The 17,098-nt window shown below is 40.2% G+C and overlaps 2 protein-coding genes across 2 annotated transcripts in view; one reads left to right on the forward strand and one right to left on the reverse strand.

The window, feature by feature from the left end:
• Positions 1–4,258, forward strand: part of trappc12 (trafficking protein particle complex subunit 12) — a 45,676-nt gene extending 41,418 nt beyond the window's left edge. Inside the window, exons 10-12 of the mRNA XM_039785582.1 lie at positions 56–172; positions 1,870–1,957; positions 3,780–4,258. Coding sequence (XP_039641516.1) covers positions 56–172; positions 1,870–1,957; positions 3,780–4,022 — 448 coding nt within the window. The 3' untranslated portion in view covers positions 4,023–4,258. The remainder of the gene's footprint in view (positions 1–55; positions 173–1,869; positions 1,958–3,779) is intronic.
• Positions 4,259–5,418: 1,160 nt separating this feature from the next.
• Positions 5,419–14,224, reverse strand: adi1 (acireductone dioxygenase 1). The gene is made up of 4 exons (XM_039785581.1): positions 13,999–14,224; positions 10,605–10,724; positions 9,774–9,953; positions 5,419–7,325 (listed from the first exon to the last, which is right to left on the reverse strand). The coding sequence occupies exons 1-4, from the start codon at positions 14,125–14,127 to the stop codon at positions 7,209–7,211; spliced, it is 546 nt and encodes a 181-aa protein (XP_039641515.1). The 5' UTR covers positions 14,128–14,224; the 3' UTR covers positions 5,419–7,208.
• Between the last annotated feature and the right edge of the window lie 2,874 nt (positions 14,225–17,098).

The following is a 17,098-nucleotide window of genomic DNA, read 5'->3' on the forward strand; positions in this document are numbered from 1 at the left end:
ACACACACACCGATCATTGGTTAATGTGCTGCTGCTGATGCTGCTGCTGCTGCTTTGTTTTTGGCCAGATCGGAGATGTTAAAACGGCAGAGAGGTACTTCGAGGATGTGGAGAAAGCCTGCCAGATGACAGGGAGCCAGCCCAGTCACACCACATGCGTGCTGATGAACAGGTACCCGTGTGCATTTGGCACCTGCCTACAGCATGCGTTTACTTTATGCTGCTCGGGATCATTTTGTGCTCCGTGGTAGTGGTAGCTTCATTTAGGGCTTATAGCAGGTTCATGCTTCCTTCTGGCGTGCCAGCACAGGTCACACCTGCGTGGCTCTGGCCTGATGAAATTAGGAGGCAATCTTCAGATGACAACCTATCCCACTCCCACTGGGTCGACTTATTGCTCTCTTCTCAAAGGCGGCAGATCATATCGTCATGCAGTCATGTTTTTTTCATTACATTATCTTTTTTAGTTTTTTTTTTAATTTAGAAAATACTACTGCGGAAACATACTACAGAACAAACCTGAACAGTTCTAGGTCTCCCCTGTGATTAAAGAATAATACAGCAGTTTTTCATTCAGGAAAATCAGGTACCTTGATAATCAGGTAACCCAAAAAAAAGTCTGTGAGAAATCGTCTTGTACTCCACACCCCTGAAGTATGTATCCCATTTGCTCTGATGTGGGCCACGACCCCCATCAAGACACATAAACACCACAATCTCAGCAGCGTAGAGAGTTCTATTTTATTCTTCCTGAATGCCACAGGTGACGGATATCCATCACATAACGTCTCTAGGCTGTCCTCCCGAACGCATGGAACCATGGTTACACACTTAGCCCTTTTCGCACAATCCAATCTGCTGTGTGTAATTTGTCAAGTAAAAATTCCACCACAAAATGACCTACCATATTTCGCCAAACACAGGTTGTGTGATCATATTAGTCCCGTGCCAATCAGCATCTCTGTGATTTGGAGTTGTAGTAGTCTATATCCACGACGTTCCACTTCCGGGATTGCTCCGTTGCTGTCGGAAATTCTGTCGGACGGCACTCTTTTCAGCCGGATGTCCGTTACCTTCCGTTTAGTTTGTGTGGGAATTTTAAACTCCGGTAGATTTTGGAGGATTATGGTTAACTGCTCCTCAGATCTCTGCAGGGTAAATCCAGACAGCTAGCTAAACTACTAGACTAGACTTTTCTGTTGCACGACTAAAACAACTTTTGAACGTACACACGTTCCACCAAAACAAGTTCCTCCTCAAGGCTATGTTGCAGCGGCAACGTGGCTTTTCTCAGTTCTTAGCGCCGCCCAAGGCGATTGTGACTGGTTTAACCCTTGTGTTGACTTCGGGTCAAATTGACCCGTTTTCAATTTTTGTTTTATATCAGAAAATATGGGACGTAGAAATAAGCGCTGAAAATGTGTAGAAGAAAAATTTAACAATTTAAAATGTTGGAAAAAGCAAAAACAAACTGAAAAAAAAAAGGCATCGAAAAAAAACACAAGGGTTAAAGAAATGGCAAGAAACCAGAGCACGTTTTTCTCCCTTCCCTGAATGCCGTGTGGACCAGCCAGACCCTCCTCCGCAACGCTGTGGAGGAAGGTCTGGCAAAGCGAAACTAGAGTTGTATTGGCAATTATAAATGGAATTATTGACAAAGCCTTGTGTTTGGTATCAGATTTACTCTCCACAGCATGTTGAAATATACACCCAACATGCAGTGTTTTCTGATTTTATATTCAAATCTGTGTGTGTGTGTGTGTGTGTGTGTGTGTGTGTGTGTGTGTGTGTGTGTGTGTGTGTGTGTGTGTGTGTGTGTGTGTGTGTGTGTGTGTGTGTGTGTGTGTGTGTGTGTGTGTGTGTTTTCAGGGCCTTTGTCTACCTCAGTCAGAACAACTACACTGAAGCACATGCATCCTTCACAGACGTCTTGAAAATTGACCCGAAAAACCCTGTCGTAAGTGCTACCACATCCACTGTAATAAACACGTCTTTTACTTTACACAGCTTTAATGCACACATTAAGTCAAAGTAATGTAAGAAACACAACTTAAAGCAGGGCTAATGACATGCATTGTGTTGTCTCATCAAAGCATATTAGTAGATCTATCATGTCGTTCTTTTGATTGACATTTGAGCCATCATTTCCCTGTCGTTGATCGTTGAATTTCACCCTGAATTGCGAAGCTCCCTGTAAACTTTTGTTTCAAAATGAGCTCTATAAATTTCAATCACTGATCATCCCTCTGACAATTGATGATAATTGAGATAACACCGCGATGATTTGGGTTTGCAGATACATGTGATGAATTAGTGGTTTGGGCGTTATAAATAACCACAGCCGTGTAATGACAGCTGTTCTGGGGCTGTTGGAGAACCTTCGCTGATGCAACACAATCTGGGAGATTGCACTAGTTCCTTGCCGTTGCTGTTATTCAGCATCAACGTGCAAACCGATTTGTAAGGGTGTCTCGACATCTATTTATGGCAAACTGTGCGAGTAGAAATGAGGCTTGTTCATGTGCGCCCGGTTCCACATGATTGATATTTATAAAAACAGAATCGGGCATACCTGCGGCTTTATAAATCTGACGTAAAGAATGTGTATGTATGTATATTTCCGCCAGCGTGCGTACAGTTTTAGTCATGAATCTACAGTTTCATCTGGCCCCTGGAGTCAGGACATGCTTTAGCTTAGCTTGGCATAAATTCTGAAAGCAGGGAGAAACAGAAAAGATGTGCCTACCAGCATCTCTAAAGGCCCGGACACACACAGCTGATAATCGGCCGTTGGACAGTCTGGCGAGGTCGGTGACTCGAGTCTGTTCGGTGCGTTCTGTGCCGTCGTCCGTCCGAGGGGCTGTCGGCCTTCATTATGGCCGATTTGACATGTATAATCGGCGGAGCGGGCACTGCCGGCAGTCGGACCTAAATTGCCGCTCTGATTGGTAGAGTGCTAACCCGGAGCGGGATGAGCGGGACTAGAGTCTCTCAAAATCTGACAAAAATCTTTTTGTCAGATTTGACCTTTGTCGATCTGAAATGAAGACAGATTCAGGAACTGCAGGCCTATTTCTCTCTTAAAATGTAAAAAAAAAACAAAAGGTGAACTATTTTACAGGGTTCATACGTTTTGAAAAAACATTTTCAGGAACACATAGTCATGGAAATTTGCCAAAAAGTCAAGGAAAAGTATTGGTTAAAATGCGTGTGAACCCTGATTTTAGTAAAATATGAGATCGTATTCTGAACAAGCCGCCATGGCTTTGAATTTCCGGAGAAATCAGAACCACGTGACGCGTTTGTCCAATCAGCTGCCGGTTTTCATTTTTGGGCGACAATACAGATTATGTATTACGTCTCGTCACTTTGGTGTGTTCCGAGGCACTTTTTTGACCAACTCGGGGAGACTGATCAGTCCAACTGCCTTTTCTGCTGACGGTTGGCGTCTAATCAGAACACAGACAGACAGAGGTTTTTTTTGCATGTTGGAACTATTTTTTTGACATCCTTCCAGCTTTTCTGTGCAGTGTCTCCGGTTATTGTCGGGGCTGCTTGATTCGGTCAGTGAAACGGTGGGCCAAGGTTTGGAACTCTACCGAACTGTCCCTCATCCCAGTACATTGTGCTCAGTATCATTTTAACTGGGGAGCTCAACTGAAGTTCCAATCCAACTTCCAAAAAGCTCAACAGTAGCCTCGTACCAAGTGGAAGGATGCAGTCGATGATAAGTTCACATTAAAACTCTCCTGTCCTCCCCTCGCTCCCCTCCTCCCAAGGCCAACAACAACGCAGCGGTGTGCCTGCTCTATCTGGGCCGTCTGAAGGAGTCCCTGGGCCAGCTGGAGGGCCTGGTGCAGCAGGACCCCGCACTCTACCTCCACGAGAGCGTCCTCTTCAACCTGACCACTATGTACGAGCTGGAGTCGTCTCGCAGCACCCAGAAGAAGCAGGCTCTGCTGGAGGCGGTGGCCGGCCGCGAGGGGGACAGCTTCAACACGCAGTGCCTCAAACTGGTCTAAGAGGCAAGAATATGAACACACGCTACTGCGTTCTCATCCAGTGTGACAGGGAACAGAGTAGAACCTGTAAAGGAATAGAAAGCCCCAGCTCCCGAGAGTGTGATGACCGAAACGTGAATGTTTAGTGCTTGGATTGGTTACCCACAAGCTAGTTGCTACAGGATCTTTCAGTACCGGTTTTATTCTTACAAAACAGAAGTGGGAAGGCACACGTTTCTCTTCAAGGCAGCCCGCGGGGAGGGATGACACTCCTTATCTTTCGGAGGGGGTGACCCACTAATGAGTCACACATTTACTTAAAGCAACAGAAACCGTGGACCGCTCACACAAGCTGGTGGAAATGGCCCTACAAAAAACAAAATCCTGTGTGCGCAGAAGTCAATGGTTATTTTATTTTACAGATTAAAGGAATAGTTTGACATTTTGGGAAATTAGTTTTTTTTTTGCTGTGACTTAGATGAGAAGATCGATACCACTCGTGTTTGAACCATCAATATTAAGCTCGAGTGAAAGTTCTGCGTTAATGCAGTTGTAATACAGAAAAAGTCTTTTCCACTGGTTAACTTCTTACAGTACAAACAGACAAGCTCACCTTTTTAATGGTCCCTCAAGAGTGTCCCGCCAACAACAACCAGAAACCACAAATTGTAAACTGCTGACCAAATGCGAGCTCTAGCTTCATATTTAGCGCGCAGACATCAGATTGGTTTTGATCTTCTCATCTAAATCTCTGTTAAGAAGGCAAATAAAATAATTTCCCAAAATGTCAAACTATTCCTCAATTTTTTTTTTTTTTTTTTTATTATCAAAGAGTCACACCGACAAAGAGGAACCATCAAGTTAAGCATTGTGAGACTGGAAGGGAGACCTCACAACATAGATGTACATACAGCACTACAGACTGGTGTTGGTTTTAAGTGAGTTCCAGGCTCATAATGCGAGTCTTGACACGGGCATTATCCTGAGCTTCCGTCTGCTTAAAGACTAATAAACTACCACTGAGGTCTGACAACCAGGAATACTGGATTGACAGTCAAAGACCACTCCATTTCAGCTGCCAGGTTTATTAACTCATGCAGTTAAAATAGATAAGCCCTTCAGATTGCATCGTATCCTGTCCAAAGCTGTAAAATATTAGGAATCTAAAATTGTACATATCAGAGAAGCTGTTTTTTTTTCCCCTTTTTCTTTGTCCCTGCTTGTGATTATATCAAATAATTATTATCTTGTTAAATCTTTTATTGATTTGTGCTGGTGGATCTTTAATTATCACCGTTTACATATTGTGTTGATCATATTTATGTATATTAAAATTTGTTTTATCCTAAATAAAAATTATTTTAAATCAACTTGTCTAGTTTAATGCAAAGATAATAAAAAAAAACCAAAACACAGATTGAAAGTAGCAGCAGCTTTATGTCCCATACAACAAGAAATGTAGATGAATCTGTCAGAGATGTTCCAACCCATTAGCACAGACGGGTACATCAAGTTACAGCTCTGACTTCAGATTCAGAGAGATTTGAATATGAAATTAGAAAATACTGTGAATTAGTTGTATATTTCAACATGCTGTTGAGCGTGAATCTGATAGTATCAAACGCTACCAATTTAAGAGAACAAGGAACAGGGTTTCCCCCAGTGTATAGCAAACCTGCTGGACCACCGGGCCTAAGTTGCCCCCCCCCAACCAGGCCTAAGCCACTGGGGAAACATTTTTAAAATGTATTTTTAAGATGTTTTTAAACTAGTTACAGGGGGGCGGCTCAGTTGGCAACTTAGACGTAGTCATATTTTCAAATCTCCAGTTAGCTTTGAGCACTGACTTAAAAGGTGCTCTAAGCGATGTCATGCGTTTTTTTAGGCTACAACATTTTTTGTCACATACAGCAAACATCTCCTCACTATCCGCTAGCTGCCTGTCCCCTGAACACACTGTAAAACAGCCCAGGCTCCACAAACGGCAACAAAAACTAACTGCGCCAACTTGCACCACAAAACATAACAGTGTTCCAGCCAATAACCGACTAGAAGGATTTGGGGGTGGGGGTTGGGGGGGGGTTAGTGCACGGAAGGGAGGGGGATGGGATGAGGAGGGAGGCGCGAGCAATACTTCGAACGTCAACAAGAAATGACGTCACCCAACATCGCTTAGAGCGCCTGTAATGTAAAGCTCTGTGAAATCTGTTTTACATTTATTTATTTTTTTCCTCATTTTCGCGATTCCGTTATCACAGAAACTATTTGGTTCTACATCTATTTGGTTCTGCAATCAGTCTGTGACTGGCCCCAGCCGGGCCCTCGTCGGAAAAAAAGACACTGGGTAACGGGCTGAACAACTTTTCTGGGGGAAACCCTGGGCACTACAGATTGTCCGGTCGTGAAACAAGTATTTAGAACTCCAGTATGTGATGCTCCATTACAAATCAGAGTCCTACATTCAAACTTTTACTTAAGTTAAAACGGATCTTCTCAAAAGTGGAAGTACTCGTGCAGAATGGCCCCTTCAACATGTTACATATGCGATTGTATGTACGGTATATGCTGTGTTATTGCATCATTATTCCTGATGCATTAGGCAACATTTTAATGTAGCTTGTTGATGTGCTAATGTTAAATACTTTATATGTTGTTGGGTAGTTTTTGACAATGTACAAGATTTTATTACCTGATCATGTTTTGTCTGTAGAATCAAAAAATTTTGGCCATTTTAGGCCTTTATTTTGACAGGGCAGCTGAAGACATGAAAGGGAAGAGAGAGGCGGAATGACATGCAGCAAATGGCCGCAGGTCGGAGTCGAACCCGGGCCCGCTGCGTCGAGGAGCACACCTCCATAAATAGGCGCCCGCTCTACCAACTGAGCTATCTGGGTGCCCGTCTGTAGAATATAAATTTAACTGGTAACTAAAATGTATCGGTGTAAATAGGAAAAACTGGAAAGTCCTGTACCTTTGGAGTTAATGTACTAACTGAAACTCCACCTCTGATATTGTCTACATGTAGACCAAATTAATTTAATTCGCCACTAAAAAGCATATAAGTGCATATTATGACTGCTCTGCTACAGGAGATCTTTAATGATCCACAAAATGTTTCCCAACATTTTGACTGTAAACCTACAGAATCACATTAGAGGCTCTGATTGTAGTGTAAGTAGTGGTCATATGGAATCACACAGCTGTCTCTCAGGATCCCTGCAGAGAAGCCGTGTACTTCTGGCGGATGTCAAAGTCATCAGCGGGTCGGTTGTAAGCTTTCCACACGGGCTCCCCCACAAACAGCCTCATGGCTTTGGTGTAGTTCTGTAGAGACAAACACAGTGTTCAGATCAGTCTGAATGTAGTCTAGATCATTGACATATATAAACTGGACCAACAGATCTTGTTGCTCTGGACGGAGAACAGTGAAGGATATTAGAAGCACTTTTCCGGTGACGGCTGAGCGTTACTGCGCAGCCTCCAACTGAGAGAGACAACAACAGAGTTTCAATAAATGCAACATCTTTCCAAAAGCCACTGAGTAATCGTGTTAAATAATCGTGATTTCAATATTGACCAAACTAATTCTGATTCTGATTTTTTTTTCATAATCGAGCAGCCCTACACCAAGAGTTCAATGAAGTGCACCTGAACGCACAATTAAGTCCCGGAGCCAGCAGGCTTTGTTTCCATAACTCAGTGGAAGGCAAAATGTTGCTACATCGGTGACTTTAGGGAAGCAGGAGGGGGGGTTTCCAGTTCGGTTGTTTCTCCGTCATCTCCGACTTCGGCAGGGGCCATGGTGTCTGGAAAAGAGCAGCTACAGGCTACCGGTAAGCTAACGTTACACTGTGTCTTTAGCTGCATGCTACTTGTCTGTGGTTAGCTAAGCTATGTCAGTTTGTCTATTCTTCGGACGTGCGCAAGTAGGCAGGGGTGGAGAGAGAAAAAAAATACTGTGGGAATCGCTGATCCTTCATTTGATTTCGATAATCAAAAATTTGATCGATTCTTAAAATTGAAATCGTGACACCCCTAATCCCAAGCAGGAAAAACTTTTGAGGAAATAGTAATGCATTAAGTATATATTCTGTGCATTCTTTTAATATGTAAATGATAATTATATTTCATTTGTTTGGTATTATAAATACTATTTGACAATGTAGATCTGCACCTTTTTTTTGTTTGTATTCCGCTGTTTGGAAACTTCAGGCCGGTTGTCCTCTCAATATTTGCTTTAGTCTTACTCAAATATTCTTTTCTGTGGCAACAACCCAATTTCTCCTCAGGCATCGTTTCAATTCATCTCCCCTAATCCAGTGTGCTCAGGTGCATTGTTAACACAACATCAGTGTTGGACATCTACAACTCCCGAGATAGCCAAAAAGCAGTTAACTGCTTGCATGTTTTTAAAATGACTGTGGCTTCGTATCAATGGAAATTACATTCCAGTGATTCCCCTAGCTTTGTGCATGTATTTGGCCTCCTCAAGAAAATTTAAAGTTTTTAAATTTATATATATATTTTTTTTAAATGTCCCCATACATGTTGTGTCTCTTTGTGGGATTGTGTCTCTGTGGGTTTTTGCATCTCTTTCAAGTCATGTGTCTCTTTTTGGACATTTTTGTTTTCTTTGGGGTTGTTTTGGGTGTCTGTGGCCATTGGGCGTCTCTCTGTAGTCGGTTTGTATCCTTTTGTTTTTTCGGACAAGTGTCGTGAATTAGCTTCGGCTAAAAACACTGATACGTACATCAGATGACTAAATAAACCTTTTTGTGGTAGTTTTCCATCTCTTTTTCCAACCCGTTCTCACTCCCAACTCGTAAACTACAGACGCTTGGGCAGTGGCTCTCAGCGTCAGATACCGATGCAAAAAGCACCCTACAGCGTCTGTATGGAACGCACCGGGCAGAGCAGCAGCACGACCACGGCGCCGTAAGATGACGAAGTATTAAGAGCAACAACGGTAGCGAGAAGTATGAAAGACCGAAGTGCTGCGTAAGGCGGTTGGCTGGGGTGGTGGATGGGTCAAACAACACAGGACTTTCACCCCAGAGACCGTGATTCGTGTTCCATTCTTGTCACAGAAATATACATTTTATAACCCCACCCACCATCTTTTCCAGCACCGTTCTTGTGCCGCATGTCAGTCAGTATGTCTCGACCCAGAGCGTCAAAAGTGACGTCAAGAGTCCCAACGCTGAAGGAGACTTTTAGCGTGAATAACAAACGCCAAAGGACCCCAAGAGTCCCGATGCTAAAGGAGACTTTTAGCGTGAATAACAAACGCCAAAGGACCCCAAGAGTCCCGATGCTAAAGGAGACTTTTAGCGTGAATAACAAACGCCAAAGGACGGCAAGAGTCCCGATGCTAAAAGAGACTTTTAGCGTGAATAACAAACGCCAAAGGACCCCAAGAGTCCCGATGCCAAAGGAGACTTTTAGCGTGAATAACAAACTCCAAAGGCACATGACCAAGCGTCCGTATTTTACGCAATGGGAGAGTGAGAATATGTTGCTTTTTCCACATAATGTTGGACCATTATACAGTAATCACCATATCTGTGTCTAAAACGTTGGAAAAGCTTGAGCAGATAATAACAATCAAAAAGACCTAACTTGCTAAAGAAGTCCAACTACAATCATTAGATCTGAGAAAAGTCTTTTAGTTACATTCATTCGACTTAGGTGCTGCCCAAAATGGCTCGGGTGCTGCACCTAACTAACCCTTGCACTGGCAGGGAAAACCCTGCATTCATCTATGCTACGTACATTCTCGTCCAGGGTGAAGCGGTGGTAAATGCCGGCCGGCAGGGTGATCAGGTCCCCCTTGCTCATGGCGATTCGGATCCATCGGTCTTCTTTGTCCCGGACGTCAAAGTAGGCGTGGCCGTCCAGGATGTAGCGGATCTCATCATCCAGGTGCAGGTGCTCCTCAAAGAACATCTTGAGCTGAGAGTACAGACACAAAAAGACAAAGAGGCTTGGAAAATGGTGGTTTCTTCATTGAATTATAAATTCAGTCCTAATGTCCTAAGTCGTAATGTGTCATCGTCTCTTCATCGCTGACTGAGAACGATGGTTGTATATGTGTCATAAACCACTGTAGAGCATTACATAGTCTATATTCTCGGCGTTCCACTTCTGGGATTGCTCCAGTACCGCCGGATGCATGTCTTTTCCCCGATGTCCGTTTCCTTCGTCTTTCTTTGTGTAGGAATTTTAAACTCCAGGGGATTTATGAGGACTATGGTTAACTGCTCCTCAGATCTCCACAGAGATTAGCGCTTGGTTTAAAGATTATGATTGGTTTAAAGAAATGCCAAAAAACCAGAGCACGTTTTTCTCCCATCCCGGAATGCTGTGTGGACTAGCCAGACCCTCCTCCGCTCTGCAGCGTGTGGATCGTCTGGCAAAGCGAGACTAAGCATTACAATAATTTCCCACAGCTCATAAAATCTAACTTACTCTAGTTCAGTTTCAACAGTTTGAAGAGTCTTCTCTAACAATGTGACAGTTTCTCAGAATAAAAAAACATTATTAGAAGATATTGTCGGAATAAAAATAAAATGCACAGCTTTTACCGTACAGTGCTTTGGTTACCTTTTCCTCATAGTTAGGTAGTGTGTCCTTGTGAATGGAGATAATATCCATATAGGAGTAGCCTTGGTCTTTACGGATCTGCTCCAGCTCTGGGTCGGTTTCATAGATATCAGCATTCAGCTGCAACAACAGGACAACAGCTCCGATCACTAAACTAACTCATCTGTGAAACCAATTTGGTTAGATCATTATTTGTTACACATCAAAACAGCAAATCCCATGCCAGCAGTTGGCCCGTTTGGGAATCTCATGTAAGCCTGTAACAATTATTATTATTATTATTATATAACTGTCTAATTGTATTTTCTTTTTTACATAATCCCCATTTCTTTGTTTAACCGCAATTAATTGCTAACATTAGCTAAGGTCTTAGAACTGTATGACTGGTAATTGATGATTTTGTTTTGAAATGCCAAATTGTAAATATATAAGTGATTATTGGTCGGACTATATATTTTTATTATTATTTCAATTGTTAGTTGTTGGCACTTGACCCTATACACATTCATAGAAACAAAAATGACAAGGGGCGGGATCACAGTTAAAAATAATGTTTTAATATAATAAAGAGGCTTTGTTAACTAGGCTGCGTATATGTGTTAGTACATTATCTGGGTCACATAACAGTGATATATAGAATATAGAATAGTCTTTATTGTCATTGTCCGTGGCAAAACATCAGTTAAGTGCAAAGCAGGAAAATAAATATCTATATGTACATACATAAAAAAAGTCTCTTAAGTCCCTATAAAAAATACATAAAAATGTAGGTTACTTGTCTGAAAAGTAAAGTTAAAACACAAAAACACAGCCATACCACATAGGGCTGCGCTATTAATCGCAATTTTATCAAAATTGCAATATGGACTACTGCAATATCCAAATCGCAGTGAGGGGAAATATCGCAAGGGGGGGAGCATTGTTTGTTAAAGGCATAACATGTGTCAAACACTTCTGAATGAAGTATTGTGGTGCTCCAGCCTACAAATTGTATCCTACAGACTAAAGAAATTTTTTTTTGTTTTTTACAAATCCTTGAAATAAAATAAAATAAAAAAATCACATTTTAATAGTTTTATTGTTTTTATAGGAAAATAAGAATGATACAAAAATAAAATTCCCTCCAATATCGTGGATCATATTGCAATCATATCATTCAAAATAATCGCAATTAAATATTTTCCTCACATCATGCAGCCCTAATGCCACACAAACAAGACATTTGCTGCATGATTCATCCTAAAATTAAAGAGGCATTAAGTTTAATCATGGCTCTAAGATAAAAACGGTTTTTCAGTCTGTTTGTTTGTGTTTAAAATGCCCTAAAACGTCTGCCCGAGGGCAGCAGTACAAACAGAGTGTCCAGGGTGAGATGGATCTTTGAGTATGCTCTTGACTTTTTTTGAGGCAGAGAGAGCTATAAAGATCATCTTTAACCAAAAGATGTATCCTGGGATTTGTTTAAAAAAGTAATGAATAAATAATTTTATTTTAATTTGCCTGAAAGAGACAATTATATTGTTAATCGCAATTATTTCTGAGACAATTATTTGTACAGCAAAATGTTGAATAGTTCCGGCTCGGATCTCATGTAACGTTAATGATAATACATGGTAGTAGAATTAGGGCTGGGCGATATGGAGAAAATCAAATATCACAATATTTTTGACCAAATACCTCGATATCGATACCGCAACGATATTGTAGTGTTGACTAATGGTGCTTTCACAAAATATTTACAAAATGAGATTTTAGATAAATAATCATCAGTAATGTGGATATAACAACTAAGTGGGTAAAGGCAAATAACAGAACAGTTACCACAGCCTGGTAAGTTCAAAAAATGACATAACTTGACTGTAATGCAGCCTTTAAAACCAGGAAAAGACAACACTTATGCCATATTAAGATATTACTATATCCAAAATCTAAGATGATATCTAGTCTCATATCACGATATCGATATAATATCGATATATTGCCGAGCTCTGAGTAGAATAACTGGGGCTTAGCTACCTACCAGTATGAAATGCACTGCAGGAAGGAAAGCTAGAAGTCATTTGAACCTAATGCTTGGCCACTGGCTATTATACCAAACTTTTGTTTTCCCAACCATTATAAACTCAATCAGTTAAGAACCACAACAAAAATGTCGGCATATTTGTTGTAATTTTGAAGTTGTTGAGGGCAGAGGTGGAATGTAACTAAGTACATTTAGTGAAGTACTGTACTTAAGTACAAATGTCAGGTACTTTTCTTTTCATGCCACTTTCTACTTCTACTCCGCTGCATTTCAGAGAGAAATATTGTACTTTTTACTCCACTACATTCATCCAACAGCTTTAGTTACTTTACAAATTAAGATTTTTGCACACAAAACATGTAGTTTTTAAAATAATACCCTACAATATATAGACCTACAAGTCCAGCTGAAATTAATAGACCATTAACCCTTGTGTTGTCTTCCCATTGAACACTAACTTGTTATCCTTGTGGGTCAAAATTGAAAATTAACTTTTTTTTGCAATGCTTTTGATGCTTTCTTAAAACGTTTTTGTCACTGTTGTTTATTCATGGTCAATAAACCTAATTCTAATGACACTGTACCTAATTTTTGAGTTACAAAAAAACTTAAATTATGAATTATTTTGACTAAAAGTTTAGATCAGAGGATGTTGAGTGGATCACAGACAGGTTTATGTCAAAGTTTATCCAGGATGCTGTTTTAAAACCATTAAAAAGTGTAATAAAACACCCCAAATTCAATGAAAGTAATCATTAATTTTACCTGTGAAGAACATACAACGTTCATCCATGCATCCGTGTTAATTCTGGGCAATTTAGTTGAAAGAAACCCATATTTCTGATATAATAACTTTGAAAACGGGTCAAATTTGACCCGAGGACAACACAAGGGTTAAACAGTTCTCAGTTCAGTTTGGACATTTCTCAAATGTGAGGATTTTTCTGCATTGAGTACTTTTACTTTTATTCCTTTAATACATTTTCCTGATGATACTTACTATTTATTAAGTAACATTTTCAATGCAGGACCTTTACTTCTATAACAGAGTATTTTTACAGGGTGGCATTAGTACTTGTAACGGACTTCAGTAAAGTATGGGACTACATTTCCCACCACTGAGGGTCACAGTTGTCTAACCTACTAGCTAGCTAAGTGTTTACAGACGTTCTGTAAATTAATAAAGTAACGTTAAAGCCTAGCTACATGTTGAATACAAACTTTTGACTTTAGCTAACGTTAGCTACTCAGCATACACATGACTGTTTGTTTACTGTGAATTTCCTCTGACACCATATTAGCTGTTATATGGAAACGTAAAGGCAGCAGCTAACATGGCTGTAAACTGTTAGCGCTAGCTAATTCACGGACCTTCCAGTGAAAAACCCCGAGCTTTCTCAAGTCGTCCAGGGAAACGGGCCGGTTTGGGTACAGTCTGTGCGGCTTTCTCTGGTCTTCCTCGGAGCTGTCCATGTACCAGGCTTCTAACGTCACAGCCATGCTGGAGCTATAACCGCTGGACGTCTCTGTCACAGTCTCTACAGCTGGACTCCTAAACTAAATACTGACATGTGTGTGTTGCCGTTGCATGTCACGTGACTGCAGTCACACTTCCTGTGTACAATGTATGCATGGATCACGAGTATATTTTTATTGACAAAAAAAACATCCAAAACTCTCGTAGGGGAGAGAGAATATAAATGCGTAGATACAATACAGATGTTGTCAATGTACAAGAAAGAATTACCTAAGCAAAAAAAAAAATAAACCAAAAAGGGTAGCTACTTAATAAAATACACAAGTCAAACGCAAAAAGGCTAAAGAAAATAAAATTGACATTTAGAGCGGCACACAAGGGGAGATTAGGCTAATCCAAACAGTAGTTTCCAAGATATGTCACTACTCATTTTTCTATATATTTTTTAATTTTACTAGATTTGATCTTTTTCAGTGAGGAAAAAAACAATTTCAAATCATTTATAAACCAAACAAAGGAAGGCTTATAAGATCTCCACTTACTGCAATGAATATGATTTTACCCATAAGAATAATCATGTTGACTAAATTGATGGATATTATCAATCTTAAGTGACAGCCAATTATGTAGCTCGGACCAGTAAGCTGTTGGACACGGGGCGAAAAAAAGAACGTGTTCCAGAGTCTCCTCATTCACCTCACAAAGTACACAAGGGTCTACACATCAGGGGAGTCAAACTCAACTTCCCTAAGGGCCACACTGGAAAATAAGAATCATTTGCCTTTTTTTTTTTTATCTCGTTAGTTTTTAAACTAACTAGTTTTTTATAACCCTAGTTAACAGTTATGTCTAAAAAGGAACTTTCCCTCCATACTGCCTCCATGTTTGCAGAAACACATCGTCCTACCTAACCATAAAAGGTATAAAATAGTTTATAGCTTCAGGAGCAGGCAAATTACACCTCTTCTTTGCATTAAATACTACAAGAAACAGCTGCAGTTCCCTTGAATTATGATATTTAAAGTGTTTTGTTTTAACTTATGAGCATCAAAAATGAAGTAGTTTTCTTCGGTCTAAACTGAACACTAATGTAACACCACTAGAGTGTGCTGTAGTCCACAATCTGATAGTTGAGTCCAAATGAAAGGCTCACTCAGTTGGAAAGTCTCCCTACTCTACTGTCCATGTGTGTGGAATCATTTCTTTTTCAATCTCTCAATTTCATTTCCTATTTAAACATTTGATATGTTTTTTTTTTTGCATCTGTTTTGACTTTAATCAATGACAATATATTTTGATACAAGTTGACCTTTTACAGTAGTTTCTAATGAACTATCACTCATAGTCCCATACCAAGGCGACAGATAATATATATAATAATAACATAATAATATATAATAATAATCACAACCCTCAATGAGCCTACATGTTTCTGTGGAAGTTTCGACCCATTTCTGTTTTCATTGCAATATACAACAATGAACAACAGCAAACAATGTCTATAAATTGAAATACTACTGTGCAATATTAGCAATATTTATTCTCGTGACAAATGCAATATATCCCCAGAGTTGTCACAGACCCATTACCCTTAGGATAGTGTTAATAACCTGTATACATTTTTTACTTGTGCGCTTTCTCCTCCTGGTTTACAGTAGTACTCATACTCCAGTTACAGTATTCACAATCTGTTTTGTTTTTTGCACTCTTTTGTATAGTATCTAAGTTTTTTTGTCTTATTTTATTTTAATTTATTTACCTTATGTATAACCATTTTCTGTTTCAGTCAGTTTGCGTTTCTTTGCCCTTAAAGGTGCACTATGAGTTCCTGCATGACGTCACATCAGTTGACGTTCCAAGTAAATACCAAACAAAACAGAGCAAGCTCGCCCCTCCCCCCATGTTTCCGTAACTGTCATGACTAACTGACAAACTGTCACTAACCCCCACCCCCTCCCCCAACCATCTTGTCGGTGATTGGCTGGAGTGGTTTGTTGTATTTTGGTGCACAGCCTGTGCCCCTAGTGTTTGTTTGACGTTTACGACCTCTGTGTTGTCTCCTGAGACCGGGCTTTTTCACCGTGTGTTCAGGGGGCAGGCAGCTAGCGGATCAAGGAGAGATGCCTACGATTTGAGACAAAAATGAAATCGCGCTGAAACCGTGCAGGAACTCATAGTGCACCTTTGAACTATTTTTGCTTGACTCAAACAGCCTGCACAAGAGCTCCTATGTGCCTGGACTGTTTGGTGTATGCACAAATGGCAAATAAAAATCTTGAATCTTGAATCTTGTTTCTGTAAATTGTAAATAAAAATACAGTAGCACAATGGTGCAGAGTGCTAATATGCTGGAATAACAATAACAGCTTAGCCAGCTAGCTAAAAACAATCCATAAAATAATGGTTTACAAAAGACACCAGACAAAAGTAAGCAAAAAAGTGTAAATAGGATTTCAGATATTTCCCTTAGGACAGAGGTAAAAGGAGAGTGAAAATTGCACTGACATTTGTTAAGTGACCAGAAGGCGAGGTGAGGCAGTTTTATTCAGAAACACAATTTTGTTATGTTGCTCTGTGTATGCTGGATGTCTAAATATGCAACTGTTTCCTAACATGTTCACCATAGAGCATACAACTTTATAATAAGATAATAGTATTGTGTCAACAGCTTCCTGCAGTTCCTCCAAGTGGCCAAAACAAATGAATGCAGCTTTAAGTTTTACCGATAGCTCACACATATTGGAATGAGGTTAATCAAAATAAATAAATGGAAAAAATAGTAGTTCAAAATTAAGTTTTTAACAGTGCTGTTTTTAAAATTATCAGTCAGTCTTGAAGAAATGTCCAAAACAGCGCAGAGGGGAATTTTTTATCATCTGCTTCATCCAATAAGATGTGTATTTTTTCTTTAGCAACAACACGTGTGTGTGTGTGTGTGTGTGTGTGTGTGTGTGTGTGTGTGTGTGTGTGTGTGTGTGTGTGTGTGTGTGTGTG

Source organism: Perca fluviatilis, chromosome 20, assembly GCF_010015445.1.
Source record: "Perca fluviatilis chromosome 20, GENO_Pfluv_1.0, whole genome shotgun sequence".
NCBI classification, from domain to species: domain Eukaryota; kingdom Metazoa; phylum Chordata; class Actinopteri; order Perciformes; family Percidae; genus Perca; species Perca fluviatilis.

What these genes read in the sequence shown, in the direction of transcription:
- adi1 (XM_039785581.1), bottom strand. Translation starts at nt 14,127, where the DNA reads ATGGCTGTGACGTTAGAAGCCTGGTACATGGACAGCTCCGAGGAAGAC. An exon ending in TCGGGGTTTTTCACTGGAAG is followed by an intron (nt 10,725 to 13,998) that starts GTCCGTGAATTA and finishes CTGTTGTTGCAG; the next exon opens with CTGAATGCTGATATCTATGA. An exon ending in GCTTCACCCTGGACGAGAAT is followed by an intron (nt 7,326 to 9,773) that starts GTACGTAGCATA and finishes TTGTCTCTACAG; the next exon opens with AACTACACCAAAGCCATGAG.